The sequence below is a fragment of the Cyclopterus lumpus genome, chromosome 9 (assembly GCF_009769545.1).
Source record: "Cyclopterus lumpus isolate fCycLum1 chromosome 9, fCycLum1.pri, whole genome shotgun sequence".
In the NCBI taxonomy this organism is placed as follows: Eukaryota; Metazoa; Chordata; class Actinopteri; order Perciformes; family Cyclopteridae; genus Cyclopterus; species Cyclopterus lumpus.
The window spans coordinates 3222501-3240000 of NC_046974.1; the positions used below are offsets into that span (position 1 = coordinate 3222501).

The 17500-nt window shown below is 43.8% G+C and overlaps 2 protein-coding genes across 3 annotated transcripts in view; both read right to left on the reverse strand.

The window, feature by feature from the left end:
• The window catches only part of LOC117736156 (E3 ubiquitin/ISG15 ligase TRIM25-like), a 706744-nt gene that overhangs the window by 521178 nt on the left and 168066 nt on the right, over positions 1 to 17500 (reverse strand). The gene's annotated exons all lie outside the window — the stretch shown is intronic.
• rasgef1ba (RasGEF domain family, member 1Ba) overlaps positions 1 to 17500 on the reverse strand; it is a 79149-nt gene that overhangs the window by 44192 nt on the left and 17457 nt on the right. Inside the window, exon 3 of one of the 2 annotated variants that reach the window (XM_034541278.1) lies at positions 14336 to 14389. The exons of the other annotated variant lie outside the window; for it this stretch is intronic. Coding sequence (XP_034397169.1) covers positions 14336 to 14389 — 54 coding nt within the window. The remainder of the gene's footprint in view (positions 1 to 14335; positions 14390 to 17500) is intronic. 2 annotated transcript variants of the gene reach the window in all.

The window sequence follows — 17500 nt, forward strand, 5'->3', positions numbered from 1 at the left end:
CTCTCCTTCGCTCGCCAGGGAACCGTATCCTGATGAGTGCGAATAATTAGCCTCATCCTCTCTCTCTCTGCTCCCAGATTTCAAGTCCTTAATGTCATCCTCAAAAGAAAAGCAATAACTCTCAGAAGTCATCAAGACGGGGGAAGTTAGAGGAGGCTGGCAGTTCAAGCACTTTTCTTTTTTTTACTTGGCGTTTGCATATTTAGAAATTCACAAACATTGTTCTTTGAAATAGAAAGTAGTTGTCATGGATGCATTTAAACATGGAGTGAAGGACTCTGGGAAGGTTGTTTGAGCAAACGGCTCCAATGAGACTGAAACGTGGAGTGAAGCCGTTCTGAGCGGAAAACAATTGAAAAGCAATTTCTTCCTTTAGTTAAAAAAAAAAAGTAATCAGAAAATGTGCAATAACTCAACAGAAGTGTGAAGGGTCTGGAGAAAAAAGAGATTTTGTTTTTGCAGTTGACAGCCATGTCTGTACAAAAAGTCGCTTCATTAATTCATCCTGTTATGACGTTTGTGGTGAAGGTGATATTTGACATGCAAGCCCAATTATTTGAGCAAAATGTGCCATCTGTGTCAAGTAAGGATGGAAATACCAGCGCAAGGTTGGTTCAAACTATTAACATTTTTTCATGCAAACATACTTTATGCAGAAATGCACCATCAAAAAGTCGGATCTTTCATTTTGGATTCTGTTCCTACGCCCTTGAACCTCCTTCAGTGGCTGAAGTTTCATGTGAAAATGTGGTTTGAAAGCAGACAGTAGACCCTTATTCCACTCCACAGACAGAATGGGGTTACAGGGACTGCATGTATTTATACATACAGAGAGATGTACGGCAGATATCACTTCAACTGCTGCGAGGTTATTAAAAATACAGCGCGAGACCTTGAACACCGCCTTCTTCCTCTCAAAACCACCGCCGACTCCAAATGCTTTTGCATGTTTTTAAATCTAAAAGAAGGTTTTTGACAGTTTCTCTTCATCCGTCAGTTCTCTCTGCACTGCGGAGGATAATCTTTTTTTTTTATTGACTTCTTATGGGTTCCAGTTCTCCATCGATACGGCAGCAGATAACATGTCCGTCCCTCCTGATTGGTCAGAATCAAATCAGCCTGTATACATGCAACGCATAGCGGAAAAATGACAAAACTACACCGTACGTCTTAGACAGAAGCTGTAAAAACAGACATTAACATCAGATATTCACCAAAATGAAGCTTCAAATTGTCACATTTCTTTCTATTGGCCCCAAACAGACGGTTTGAACATTAAATCTGGCATCCGGCAGAAGCCTGAATGACAAAAGTGACGAGACGCTCTGAAACGGATCGAGGCTTTAATACACTATTATAGATATTTGGAGATTAGGAATGCAAATTTAGCAAAATACACAGCAGGTTCATTATTTCCCTCCTCTTCCCTGAACCAGAGTGGATCTCATGTGGACTAAACTAACCCCCCATGGGGTGCGGCCTGATCCTCTGGCGGGACCAGCAGCTGTGGTCAGCTCTTCAAAAGCGGTGTGGGGGACCGACGGTGCTTCGAGCCGACAGCAGGAGGTTTAAAAACATGCAGATCAAACAGACGCCGCCGCCCTCCGGGCGTCAAAAAGCTCACAGCGGTAAGGATGCATGAATATGTAGGCGTGAGTCTGTCTGGAAAACATACTAAATAAACAACAACAACAACAACAAACACCGGATGGGGGTTGCAGAAGGTAGCCTGAAGTGAGAGGGAGAAGGTGGACTGGTGTGACGGGAAAAACTAAATCACAGAACGCCCTTGAGCAAGGCACTACATCTTCTATTGGCCCACTGCAGCTTCAGTAATTGTACTCCAGCAGGAGTACAATTAGGATATTACGCTTGCGTATCATTACGTAACGTGAAACTATAGTTACGCTTTTATTGCCGATTGAATAAAACAACAACGCCGCCGATGCAACCTAAAGACAGTTCATGGAAGGAGGTTTTATTTTAGTTGTTTGACCTTTGACCTCTCCGCGTTCAGTTCAGTTTTTCCTTCTCGTGAATAGTGACCTTCGTCTCAATGACGTCCTCGAGCTCTTCTCAATTATGTTCGACTACAAATAACCAGAAGTGATATTCTGACATCCTCACGTCCTGAATCAAACGCCATCTGAAGATGTGAGGAGGAAGAGGAGGAAGAGGAGGAGGAGGAAGAGCCCCAGGCTGCCATCAAAGGGCCCCATTACGTAAGCAAAGTCTAGAACCTGCAGAGCCGTGACCCAGAACCGTTTATGTGTGTAAGGTGACATGTTTGCATGATGGATGGTTGTATTTTAGTTTATGTCTGTTATTTGCCCACAATGGACTTCTACTTTACTCCTATTTATTATAGGATACTGTATAACTACTGAGTTTACCTTCTAAAAGTGTGCAAACAAACAATGTAAACATTTTTATTCTGTATATTTTACCCCCTTTTGACACTTTTCTTGGCGCCCAACCAACATGTTCTCACTTCCTGTTTGGCGAATACCGACGCTCGCTCAGCGGGTCGTCGGTTTTCAATACAAGCTTCCCAGAGGTTTAGTAACAGAACTATTTGGTTAGGTTCAGGAAAAGATTTGGGTTAAAAGAAGTGTGTTTTTACCCTAAAGCTACCGCCAGTCAGTTTGGTAGAACTACAGTCAACATGGAGTTGGTTTCACAGCGGTCTCCTGGGTGAAAGTCCCGTTTCAACAGCCACAACTGAGGCTCCTGATGTCTAGAAAACCTTCAAAACCATGAACCCACGTGTTCTTCAGGGGCCGAGGACATGAAATGAATGAAACTAAATTAACCACCTTCCGTAAAATAGAATATTACCTCTGGAGCTTTTCCTCAGCAGCCTGCTTCGCAAAATGGGAAGTGGTCCGGTCGTAAACCACGTCACAGGGGTTATCATCCGTGTGTGAGATGGCCGGTAAGGGAATACAGATACGCGTTGCCATGGTGCAAGATCCCATTGTAATGTAAATCCCCTCTTTAGTGGCCGATTCTTTCATTCTCACTTCATATTGTTCCGTTGTAATGTAGAGGTGTAATCATGTCGGATTTTATCTGTGTGCGCGTCGTAGAATAATTATTTTTAGAAAACTGTACAAGACACAACGAAGAAAGTAGAGCCAGGGTAAAAAAAAAAAAGGAGGAAAGACGTTCTTGGCCTCCGATGCCGGAGACCTTTTCTTTCTGGTATTGGAAGGCAGGTTTCTGCTTTATTCGGTCCGGGGGATCAAAGCGCAGTCGGACAATAGCGGCGTCAGCAACGGGGCGCTTCGAGGCCGTCAGTCAGGACCGGAGGAAGGAAGGTCACCGCTTCTTAAATCCCCCGACCGGCTCAGGACCGGGAGAGAGACACAGAGACAGAGAGAGAGAGAGAGAGAATCATTACCAGTGTCCTCTTTGGCATTGGACTACTGCTGCGCCGGTGCCCACGTGCAAGGCAGCTCATCGCTAACCGCTCCGGTCGAAAGCCAACGCGAAGCAAGGTACGTATATATCCGAAGAGATCGGACGCTACTGTGGAACCCCTTGTTGGGATTGTTGGAATTCATTGCTGGCACCATTTGGCATCCCATGAGTCCCGTGCAGGCTGGACACGTTTTTGGAAGTAAATAAATGGACTTCTTTTCGAGGTTGTAAGCCAATCCAACTTTGAATGTTTGGACATGAGAGCACAAATCTACGGGAACAAGCTCTGTATGAACCCTCAATACTTTTATTACAAGTCCACACAGGGAGCAGGAACTTGTTTTCTACAGTAGCCCAGAACGGACAAACCGAACACTGGAGCTCAAGAGAGACCTTCGGAAGGCCACCGGAGAAGGTATCGGAACGGGTATTGAGACGGACGCAATCTGCCGTCTCACCACTAGAGGCCACTAAGTCCTACACGGGACTCCTTTAAAGGGTTGTGGGGACGGCTCTCGATGCAATGACATTGAGTTCAAATCGTACCACTCTGGAGTCAAGACCAGACCTAAAGATCTAAACCTAAGCGATTGGACTCTCGTCCCGTTTCCGTCTGATTATTCTGTAACGTGTCTCCTTTTCTGGATGAGCCCCAGGTGTTTATGCCCCCCCCCCCCCGCCACCTAATTGGTCAATTATCATGTCTGTGCAGTGGGTCGCTTACAAAACCCCCTTTCCATTATTCATTCTGCTGTGGAGGCAGACGGTGCACTTCCCTCGCCACTGCCCACCTAAGGGAGTTATTAGAGGCTAAATCCCTTCCTGCCCCCCTCCCTCGATGTATCTCACACCCTCATGTACACTAACATCCATCAGGAATAGACAGGAGAGAACATATTCCTATTCTACGGAAGAAATAATTAATAATAAACCTGGAAACCTGTTTCTTAAATAGACAAAATTATATATATATATATATATAAACATAAAATAATATGAATAAATCCCTTTTTAAAGTCAGTGGATTTTTCAAATGTTTGGTCTGTGGAGATTTTTTATTTTATTTTTCCAATAAATACCCGTTTAATTTTTATAACTTACATTTTTATTCCTATGTCTTTTTTGTCCCTTGCGGTGTGAAGAACGTGTTACATTAATTAATTAACTAAATCACAAACTGTACATGATACAACGTTAGCAAGACGAGTGGGTAACTAAATGCAGATCCACAAGATGAAAAAGAAGATGTAAAATAGATAAATTATTCCAAACAACTGGTGACTCCGATGTGACGGAAACCCCGTGAGGATGCAGCTAAAAGCACATTTCCTCTGGTTTCGACTCTTTTATAACTCAGCAGCTTTTACTTCAACGTCTCGAGTGTCGATATGTATAAATTTTGCAGCTGCTGTTCATGTTTTATCTTTGACGAGTGATTTGGTTGATCATAAAAAGACGGTTCAGAAGTTCGTCTCAACATGTAAACATGAGCAGAGGTCAGCCGGAGGTCACGTGAATATTGATGGGGGGGTCGGATACCAAAAAACACTGAAGGATGACTGTTACTCTTTAAGATTACCATTTTACAGAGGTGTGTGTGTGTGTGTGTGTTTATGATGGTGCGAGATATTATACTCTAGCAACATATTATCCTTATTATTTACATTCATGCAGCTCCGTTTCGCCCAGTGGTCTGTTACAAATACATAAAAACTTTCATATGATCACATTAAAAAAAATATTCTATATTTTGTGGGGGTGGGGCTTCCTAAATAACTCATACACATTATGTCAGTTATTGTTAGGAAGGTTTAAGCCCTTAAAATTAATGAGCACTCACACAGCTGGGTGCTGCGTTAGCTTAGCGTTTAGCATAAAGCGCTCTCGACAGCTTTAATATTGAGAACGACAAGTTGCTCTTTTTATTCTGAATAATGACGCAACTATTTCTGGGGGATCCACTTGTTGCCTGGCAACCTCGCAGGGATGAAGAAAAATGCAACAAATGTGTTGCAGCCGAGAGAGTCATTATTTGCAGATCACGAGAGGTTGTTTATCAAAAATACTCAAATATAAATAGGTATAAATACGCTGGCAGCTGTGTTCATTGGCAATGGTGGAATTTGACGTAGCGCACACACACACACACACACACACACACGCACACACACACACACACCTCTGTAAAATGTCCTGTCAATCAAAAACCCAGTGAAAGAGGAACAGTCAACCTGGAGTGACATCATGGATGAACACAAACAATTAACCTGCTAATTGCTCACTCATTAATTATCTGGCAGCTTCACAATCCCCTTTGTGTGTGTGTGTGTGTGTGTTTGTCTCTGCAAACAACGCACACTTGACCTTTCTAAAACAAAGGAAGCCGCTCCGTTCACACACCTGGAGGCAGCAGCTGTGGGCTCATTATGGGTTGAGGATGATATTTGGCAGAAGATCCTCTTCCTGCTGTCCATCGGATGGGAAACACGGTGACGCCTGAACATCTCAGGTGGAAAACACACATTGATGTTGTTGTTTTCATTAAAAGAAATTCTCAAAATAAGCAAATTGAACGTGTGTGGACTAATGTAGATGTTCCTAGTATGCTACTATCTTTATTTGAATAGTTGTGCATCCTTGTATCCTCCTAATAAATGAAACCGGTTCAGAACCAGTTCAAAATTGTCGTAACTTTCATTTAAATTGCCTCTCGCTAAATGGAGAGGCTAAAATGTGAATGATAACCTCTTCATAACAAAAAACATAACCGCTCAGGAAAACCACAGAAAACCACAGAAATTATAATTTAAAAAAAAATAATTTTGAAGAGTTGTTGTTTTTAATTTATCGGACATCTGCAGAAATACAAACCGGCATATTTAATTATTAACAGTCGGTCTTTTTTCCTCTCGAGCGCCGTCACAGACTTTACAGCCTTTAACAAAAAGACTTTAACAAATGTAATCTCATTTAACGGGAGGATTTATCATGAATAAAACATGAACCGGCCCCTTTATTATTAAGAGAGGAAACACTCCGACGTGAAGATGCGCGTCTCCTCGCTCCACAAAAGGCAAACAAAGACAAACTGCTTAGTATTTGATACTGAAATACCATTTGTGTGCACGGTGCAGCCCCCGAAGCGTCTTCAATGCATAAATTTTAACAACACGGATGTTTTTTTTCTTCTGCGGCTTTGTGTCGGGAACCCGATAAGAGGAGCCGGGGTCGGTCGCCCCGGAGCTTCAGACGGGATTTTAACTGCTTTTGATACCCAAAAGGACAGAAAAAAATGCATTTAATCACATTTACATGTGAATTGATGTCTTTATGTCCCACGATATTAAATGTTATTTGCCACCAATACAGACGTCTTGTGACTATTTTATGATTTAATGTTTTTTCACCGAAAGGCTCCATTTGAAATACGTAAATTTTAGTGAATATACCCTCAATCTTTACGTTTTAGCACCATTTTCACCGACTGGTTTTGGTTTCCTTCGCTTTGAATCTTTAATTTCCTTTATAGAATTGTGACTGCTGTTACGTTAAGATATTTTTATGCTGTATTGGTGTTTTTTTTCATGTTTTACTATGAAAAAACTAATATTGTTTTAATGAGACTGTAAAGCATGGACTGTAAATAGGAAGTAGAGTTTGTCACTCTTTGGTTTTGAAGCTACCAGAAGTGACTTGAGAAGGTGGAGCGCAACAAAATACTAAAGAAGACATTTTTAGATAACCAGAAAGTTACAATTGACTTTCCCCAAGTGAAAACACACAGTGTTGAAGTTCTGAGACTAAAACATGGACAACTCTCAGACAACAACCTGTCAATCACCTGGTAGCCCCGCCCTAAAGCATCCCCTGATTTATGGTCTGTTTGACTCTAAATGACCATAATTTACTAAATGAACATCACGCTGTATTGAAGAAGACTTGAAACTAGAGATTGAGACCAAAAACTAATGTTTACAATGTTTACTGAGGGAATACATCAAGAGAAGTAGAGTCATTTATATAGACTTCTATACAACCAGAGGAGTCGCCCCCTGGTGGTCAGGAGAGAGAATGCGGCTTTAACACATGAAGCATAGACTTCTATACAACCAGAGGAGTCGCCCCCTGGTGGTCAGGAGAGAGAATGCAGTTTTAACACATGAAGCATAGACTTCTATACAACCAGAGGAGTCGCCCCCTGGTGGTCAGGAGAGAGAATGCAGCTTTAACACATGAAGCATAGACTTCTATACAACCAGAGGAGTCGCCCCCTGGTGGTCAGGAGAGAGAATGCGTCTTTAAAACGTTTCAGATACGGAGGTTGCCGTCTGCTGTAAAAGGACGTTTGTTGTTTAAATTGGAATCCGTCAAATGTCTAATAATAAAAACACATTTTGTGATATGAATCAAGTCAAACGCACAACAGGAGAATCTTGAAACAATTTTAAAAGGTTATCGTCAAAACAGAAACTTAAAATGTCGTTCTGATAAGGTCTTTTAGAACACCTTTGATCTCACACTGTGCCAGCATCACCTGCGCCAGGTTTATCTTCCACTTCAGGAAATACATCAAACAAAACCGGCACATTCAAAAGCCAGAGGAGCGTTTTCTTCTGCATCCAGTAATATCACAAGCGGTCAGGATTCAGATAAAAACACATTTAATGGCGTTTCCTTTGATTGTTTTTCCCCCCATTCGAGTGAGAGAAAGCGGGAGGCGGAGCTTGGCGTTTCCTCCCATAATAAATAATACTCGCGGATCGCTGCATAAACTCATTACCCTCACAGTTTGTACCGCTCGGCCGCGACTGCTCGTAATTAGGAGGCGCCTCATGCTGGCATCACTTCCAAAATGGTTATCAAAGCATCAAAGTATGATATCGCTGTAAACATAAAAGGGAGACATTTTTAGATCTATACAGACTTTTAAAATGTCACATGTTAATGGGGATTTTTCATATTTTCCCTCTTTTTGTAATTGAATTCGACATTAATCCAATTAGCATTCATTTGTATTGTTTTGCTGGTCGTTTGTGACCCCGATACCAACATTTAACCCCCAGTCACATGACTTCTGACTCACTACAGCTGAGCGTCAGCTGTGACGGGTCCTATTTCCCCAATAACCCTCCTTGTGAGATGGAAGTGAGTTTGTGAGCAGTGACTCAGGGCTCTGGAGTAATTAATAAATCAATGTATTTGATTCTTTTTTTTTTTTTTTTAAAGCTAATTTCTGCACAACTTGACATCTCAGATGGAAGGCGGTCTGGTACAAGCTGACTTTTGCAAGTGAAAATAAAAATTAAAAAAAACAGTTTTAAAATGCATCGACATTTGTATTTCTTGCAAAAAAAATAAAATAATGTACACACGTGTGAAAGGAATGCGTTTGAATTTGGCCAACTTTTACAGCATAAACAAATAGTTGAAATCACACGTTACGTAAGCTTTTTTTGTTGTTGTTTTTTTTTAAACGAGCCGACGTTCATAAATGAACTCGTAGTCACAGTGTTACGGTGTACGGCCTCTACAGTCGAGCTTTAATGAGATAACCCTTCTTATTGGAGTTAATCCGCTTACTGCGGTCCTGTGTGGCGCTCCCTCCCCAAACAGGTCGGAAAGCCACTAAGCCAATTTAATTTCCTCCTGGATTACCGGATTTGGAGAAGGGGTGAAAATCAGAATATTAGCCATCGCATTCATTCTACTTCCTGTTCGTACTCAGCCACACAGGAAGTCAAGAGGAGGTGGAGTACTATTGGTGGTGGTGGTGGGGGGGGGGGGTCCCCGAGAACGCATTGAGATCCAATCCCTCAGATCACATTCACGACCTTTCACAATAAAAGCACACATTAACTGCATCCAGAGGAAAACGCGACAATTCAATTTCAATTACATTTATTTTGCATCGCCCCAAAATGAGAAATTTGCCTCAATCGGACCCGGGAACACCCCCCCACCCCCACCCCCCACCCCACCCTCAAAAAACACCCCTGACCATAAACAAGAAAGCTTAATATTTAGTCAATTTCAGGCACCAGATTATGAGGAATTATTCAGTCACGCAAATACATTTCAGGACTCTTGTATTCGATTTAGCTTTTTATTCTTGGTGGATTTGGAAAGAAACCGTTTTACTGTTTGCCGTTCACGTGTTCAGACCCGTCCTTCGTGAACCCGTGACCCAACACGCGTCATCGTCAGGGTCAACGAAGGTCACGACGCGTTCAGTCAGAAAAAAAAAACTGAACTTTTCACAGAAGAGCGAACGCTATTTTCAACGCCCGGCGTGTCGTCGTCGTTCCCCTTTATAAAAGGGAAGAGTCAGCACTTAAAGCAGAGAACGTCTTGTGTGTGTGTGTGTGTGTGTGTGTGTGTGTGTGGACAGACACTTCCTCCCCCGTAGTTCAAAGCCCAGGCGTGTGGAGGATTATAGAGCACGGCACTGGACACCAGGTATTAAATGAGCACAGCACAAACACGTTAAAAAGAAATTACAAAAAAACAAGTACAGGCCGAGCTCGAGGCCGACGTTTTGGGCCCCGTGACGAAGGAATCACAAGACCAGCGACAAGCGGACCGACATAAAACACGTCCACCGGGTCCTCCCGTCGCCCGCCGGCGTCCTCCCTGCCGGCTCCGTGTTCATCAATGCGTGAGGGTCCGTGTGAGGAGGCGGGCAGCTTCGCAATGGCGAGGTTACATAACATCTCAATGTGTGTGTGGGTGTGACACTGGCCAGTCTGACCACACACACACACAGAGAGAGAGAGAAGGCAGCAGGAGGAGGTTGCGCAACCGATGTGCGGTTGGGTCTTTACTTTCACTGATGGCAGATTGAAAGAAAACGGGACACACAGTCAACGGGGTTCAGTAAAGCCTGAGCTCGGACTTGAAGGCAGAGAGGACATTTTGATGTGAGCACATACTGTACATGTCAGCAACATGCAGGAGATGAGCACATTTCAGTCAGGAGCAAAAGAGGATCTTTCTCATACCGTCCGTTAGAATATAGCTGTATTGCCCATTCGTCTGAAATGCTCCGTTTCAGACGAACACATGAAGCATAGACTTCTATACAACCAGAGGAGTCGCCCCCTGGTGGTCAGGAGAGAGAATGCAGCTTTAACACATGAAGCATAGACTTCTATACAACCAGAGGAGGCGCCCCCTGGTGGTCAGGAGAGAGAATGCAGCTTTAACACATGAAGCATAGACTTCTATACAACCAGAGGAGTCGCCCCCTGGTGGTCAGGAGAGAGAATGCAGCTTTAACACATGAAGCATAGACTTCTATACAACCAGAGGAGTCGCCCCCTGGTGGTCAGGAGAGAGAATGCAGCTTTAACACATGAAGCGTAGACTTCTATACAACCAGAGGAGTCGCCCCCAGGTGGTCAGGAGAGAGAATGCAGCTTTAACACATGAAGCGTAGACTTCTATACAACCAGAGGAGTCGCCCCCTGGTGGTCAGTAGAGAGAATGCAGCTTTAACACATGAAGCATAGACTTCTATACAACCAGAGGAGTCGCCCCCTGGTGGTCAGGAGAGAGAATGCAGCTTTAACACATGAAGCATAGACTTCTATACAACCAGAGGAGTCACCCCCTGGTGGTCAGGAGAGAATGCAGCTTTAACACATGAAGCATAGACTTCTATACAACCAGAGGAGGCGCCCCCTGGTGGTCAGGAGAGAGAATGCAGCTTTAACACATGAAACTTAGACTTCTATACAACCAGAGGGTAGAAACATCAGTAGAAAAAAAAGAAGCTATTTTATATTGGGGATCATTTTACATGAAATATGTCAAAACTATTTTAAAGTTAAACTATCCAATTTAATAAGATCATTTAAAAATAATAATAGAAAGTTGGATAATTTAAAGCAGCCCCTTAATGGGAGACACTCAATCCACCTTAATTTTCAAATTCACACTATTTACTTCCTGCTTTCGTTGTCATGGGAACCCCATCCTGATTAACAGCCATATCCCCATCCATTATGAGCCATTTGGTGCCGTTTTATTCATTTTGTTTATTCGTCTTTAATTAAAACCAACAAGCAACGCGACTCGTCGACAAACGACTGCAGTAAATTATCTTTCGTTGAATTACAGCAGTCGTGAAGTTGTAATTCCAGTCGCCTGATGTTGTATTTACGAGACTCAACACAACATCCACCTCAAAAGGGGAAATCTTGTGAAAGTAAGGCTTTTTAATGCCTCTTCTTCTTCTTCTTTACACAGTGTTCATCCCAGTTAAACCTCTTAGAGTCAAATGCCGCGGCGCGGTGGATTTATCCGCCATACAATGACGAGTACAATGTCCATAAAGGGTGAAAAAAATCAATTACGATTCAGCCGCAATTCTGGCTTTATCATTAGATTAATCCCACAAAGCCCTCCACCCCACCACACCCGCCCGATGCATGGACATTATGCACGATGTTAGCATCCCTATAATCCTCGGCCAGAGCCTGCCGGCGCTCCACCTGTTCACACTTTTGAGGCCAATGCAAAGAAATCCAGAGGGGATCAGAGAGGAAGAGGAAAACCCTCCACCTGACCTCGCAGTTCTTCAGGAGGAAAGGGAAATGAACCCCCCCACCACCCCCGAGTGGATTATCTGAGACTTAAAAACAGGCTACGAAGAGAGCCTGGTATTATCTAATGTGGTGGTTCTCAATTTTTAAACTGGATTTGCCTTTTCTGACTAATTATTAGGCACTAAATAAAATTACTTTTAAATGACCTTATGACTCGTAAGATTGTTTAAAAATGCCATTATGTTGCAGGCACATAACTCTGCCGACACAGCAGAACCCACACCACAATATTATAACTTTTTGGGGGGGTTTTAGACTGCGACGACAGGATGAAACAATCTATCTGACATGAGGGACTGGTCTTTGGTAGGATTAAGTTGATTCTCATTACCAAAAGGTACCCTTGGTATGTTTTATGAGTCTTCCTGAAGGAAAAGATCAAAGTTATTGGTCGAAAAGCAGACAAGAGCTGAAACATGTAGGTGAGGAGGACATGGTGGACTTCATCTGGCCCATCCAGTGGAGGAAACTCCTCCATGGCTGGAGATCACAAGGTCATTAACTTATATAATTCAGTTGGTGCCGGTAACGTACGTATTATTCCGCCCAACAATGGAAAACAAACGATTGGTGAGAGTGAGACTTTGAATGTTAACGTTTGAACTTGTGGAACTCCGGGCGTCATGACGCCGGCTCCAGTCTCCAGTGTGCCTTTTTTCTTTGACAACGGCCGGTCATCACAACAAAAGAGAGAGAACACACGTGGACGAGGGCGGGATGGACAAGTTCAGGTTGACCAACGCCAGGCAGCAGCTCACCAGGGAACTGGAGCGCACCAAGAGACAACTGGCGCACCAGAGGAGCTTGAAGGAGATGTTCGCCACCAGAGAGGCGAGAGTTCGCAGAGGGCTGGAGAGGCTGGAGGTCCAGTCCAAGAAGGACGTCAAGCGGCTCAGGCATCGAAACGCGGCCCTCCGCCTGGAGGTCGACCGGCTGACGGCCTCCGGGGAGATGGACCGGAGGAAGCTGGAGGAAGCCGCCCGGGCCCGAGCGGAGTGGTCGTTGGAGAGGCAGGCGTTCAGGGAGAAGCTGGAGGAAGCCGCCCGGGCGGAGTGGTCATTGGAGAGGCATGGTGTTCAGGGGGAAGCTGGATGTCATGATCCGAAAATTAGGGGAGATCCAGGACCTGCAGGAGCGGCGCCCACCGGGACTTCAGTCAATGTTGAGCGGATGGAGAACCTTTAACGCTCCGAGTAAATAAATACACACTGTGACACTCTACCAGTGACCTACTGTATTCAGTTCTCATGAGTAATGAGTAGCCAGAGCGGAGTTTTGCAATGAAGCTAATCTGTTAATATCTTAATTTTCTATTTGAATTATAATGTCACTTTAGTTTTTTATTTACACACACACACACATACATACATTTTCCCACAGTGTTCAGTTTTTCATGTTGTGGTCATGCTATTACTAAATATATGAAAGTTCACCAAAAGACTCCAAATTAAACTCAATGACCATGGCATAGCAATCAACAGTATATAAATTACAAATGTATTCAGATATGATTATTGTACTGCCATTCCATTTTTGTAGCAGTAGTCTGGAAATTTAATTGGTTTCTCAAACTACAACTTTTGTGATTCCCCATGATTTGTTCTGCACGACAGAAAAGAAAGAACTTAAACCGAGAGTAGAACGTGGACACATTCCAACAAAAACGAGACATCAATAACCCGTTCTGGCTTTGGACCACATTTAGTTCTTCACACTCTCAAAACGGCCTTTTTCGTGATCCGGCTTCACCAAAATCCATCATTGCACCTGTGAAGCCACGCTGAACCGCCCACCTGCTGCCGTCCATTATTTACACCGCGCCCTGCTCATAAATGGGCGAATCCATAAATCTGCCGGGTTGGTCCGGTGCCGCAGGGCGAAGTAATTAAACAAGACGTGTGCCAGTTGGCATCGACTCACCACGGACTCCCAAACAATAAATTAAATTAATAATTCCCTTTGTTGCCGGTTAATTGGCTTTCTGCAGCAACAACAAAAGGAGTCATTGTGTTCCATGAGAAACGTGGTGGACATTACTTCAAAATAAATGTATTAATATGAATGCAAACTTTGATTCCACCATATTGAGAGGGCAAACTCAGCTATAACACACACACACACACCTGTTGCTGCTTCTGTGAATTGTTCTATCCACGAGAATTTCCGGGTTAATTAAAATTCCCAATACTTTCTGTTTTCCCGACTTCACCCGAACGCCCCCTCCAAACCCAAACATCCTTGTGTTTGCGTTTTCCATCAGTCAGTAAAATAAAAATAAGAAAGCGGTTCATATTGAGGCGACTCACCCGTCGGTTGCCGAGCAGCGCTCTCTCATTGGTTAACGTCCCGAAGATCATCGGCTGAAGGTGGAAAGAGAAGCTTCCGTTACTTTCACTAAACAAAGGAAATCACGATTTGTCGATATTGATCGGCGACACTTTGCTCCTCTCGTTGCAACGAGGCCGGGGAAATCACACCGGTATTGATTTATTAGATCTATCTCGGAAACCCGTCACTAATGTTGTCCAAGGCCATGATTGACAGGTGTCCACTTTTATTATATCCTCCGACGAATGTCCAGCAACAATTTCAGCTCGTTGCATTCGTGCAATCGCTTCAAAAATAAAAATTCAGTCTTCAAAGCAAAAATACTTGGCTAGCGTTTTTGGCAATAAACATTGTTAATACTTAACAATACATACTTGATGGATCAGGGTGTTACCAAAGTCCTCGCTGGCCTTTTTTGGCTGTAACTCAATGGGTCAAAGACGGGGGTAATAAACGCTCACACGTAACAATGGGAACACGGCGTGACCTCTGCGTGACCTCTCTTTAGTGGTGGCCGGAGCACAGGGCCGAATAAATCTTCTGGGCGAGCAGAAAACCTGCTGAGCTGTGCGGCGAGAAAATAATGCTGCTAATAAAAAGATGACTACAAAAAAAGATTCTAATTTATTGCAGGTGCTTTTGCAGAGAGTAACCGTAGCCCACGTTGTGTGTTTAATGTGGACCCGGATGAGGGCGGCACGGGGCGCTCTAATTAAAAGGTGCGTTTTTTTTTCTTCTTCTAGATATAGGAAAGTGCCGACGCGGCAGAAATAAAAAGCGTTCCTCTTCACAACAACGCCGGTCTCGGGGCGGAGAGAGGAGGGCCGGAGTTAAAAAAAAGAAAGAGGCGAGGCGAGCTCTCTCCGCCATTAACGGTGTTTGCCGCAGCGTTCAGGAGGCGGCGAGACGAGGCCGCAAAACAAATAGGAATTATGGGATGCCAACAGAAGTGATTTTACACACCGTTGATTCAGCTCTCTCTCTCGTGATTAGCGCCCCACGACTCACCGAACCAACCGCAGCCAATTTTCTATAACTCAGTCCTGTTATATATTTTTTTGTAACACAAAACAAAAAATGTCAACTCAGTATCTCCCAGAGAAGAGATGAGAATACAGTTTTCCAATCTCCTCCTCCTCGTCCTGTCAAGAGTGAAGAATAACTGAAGCCGGCCCCCGGGGGGGGGGGGTCGTCCACTTCCACGTGCCGCCGTCAGGGCGGGCCGCTCGCTCCACTTTAATCTCCTCAAGTCGAGCCCCGGCAGGGATTTATGGGGAGAAGCCTGCAGCCGCATGCGGTTGCATAACTCGGCCCGATTAGCCAGCCTGCTTTTCTCCGTGACACGGGAACTGGGAAATCGATGGGAAAAGGCCGCCCTGATGCCGCCGCCACGATGGATGATGCATCGTATACCCTTTTGGTAGAAGTAGTGTGTGAGTGTGTGTGTGCCAGAGTCAAACATATGACGTCGAGATAAAGAAGGAGATTATCTCTTCTCAGGAAATGACTTTGCCCGATTCCATAATAATAACAACGTACGGAGGGAATCCTCTTAAACCACATTAGAGTGGTTTTTCAAAACGATCACATCCTGTGGAGGTCGAGAGACGTTTGCATTTTCTAAAACAAGGAGGATCGAGAGACCCAAAACTCATATTTCCCCGTCATCTGAGCATACGCAGCCTCCGTTTTCCCACGCTGGCATAAAAAAAAGAAGAAAAAAGGCACGTTAATGGCCGATATGATTTACAAGCCGCTCGGACAATAAGCAGCAGAACCGGTCCAGTCGAGGCTCTCACTCAGATGGACTTTTGGTCTTGTGTAATCCGAGACCTTTCCTGACCCGAGCGCGAGCTGTTCCCTAATATCACTCATCCTTATTAGTTATTAATACGGGCTGGGGACCGAGTTCTATGAATCATTCATGCGGTAGTGCATAGACTAATTGAAAAGAAAGAACAGATCGTGCAGGTCATTGGTTCAGTGTGGCCAATTTTTTATTTTAATTTATTTTAACAACTGGCGTCCATAAAAAAATTAAAAAAAGCCGCAAAATAACAAATAATCCTATTTGGAGGAGTTTCCGTGCCACGAAAATGCATAGGGAGCCGGTTTATAATTAGGTGAGACGAAACTGATTTTACTTAGTTTCTTTCTTAGTTCCTTTTAGTCTCGAGTCCTCCTCTACGCCGATTCACCGACCGCACGTTTAACACAAACATCACGACCGTGACCGTCATTTGAAAAGAGCAACGTGAACGTTATTCAGTTTCACCGCTAATGTTACCGCGGACTCCGGCTAAGGATAAGTCGATTGACGTTAATCCATTAGCCTTTTTTTCAAGCGGAAATAGTGAAACACTTCCAATATTCTCTGATTCCAGCCTCTCAAATGAGATAATTTCCTGCTTTTCTTTGGTCGTACATCGTTGTAAACCAAAGATTATTTTGACAATTTAGTCTTTTTAGTTTAAACAAATTAGAAAGAAAGAAGAAATTTGAGAAAGAACATTTTGATTCATTGAAAAAAAAAAAAAAGAGTGGGCAGATTAATGCATAATGGAGGCGCTGCTGCAGACGGCCGTTTTAAAAGCCGGCGGAGGTTGAGGGGTTAAAGAGAGTAAAACGGAGAATGACAAAAGAGAGCGTTGACACGAGGAAGGAAGGAATAAAGAACCCTTCAGACCGTCCACTGGGCCACTCAGCACTTTCCCGGTCATAAGATAATTGCTTTGGGGACTTGGACCTCAAAGCGGCGCTACTACCTGTGACCTCTGACCTGTGACATCTTACGACCATAAAAGCTGCTGATCGAGGATGACCACGGGGAGACCTCTGATCCGAGGCACTCACGAACCCCGGGTTATTATCTTGATGGAACGGAGCCGGTCTGAACCAAACGCGACCCGGTAAATTGAGCCCACTGACCTCTTTATCCTAAATTATTAGTCCTGATGTCCACACACACACTCTTAATTGGTAATAATCAGTTTTGTTTCAGATTTCTCCATTAATACTGCCCTTACTTAGTCGTGAGTATAAAAAAAGAAAGAGTGGTGCATCCCCATTACTCGATTTATGGTCTATTTTGACTCTAAAAGGACCGTAATTTACTAAATTAACATCATGCTGCATTGAAGAAG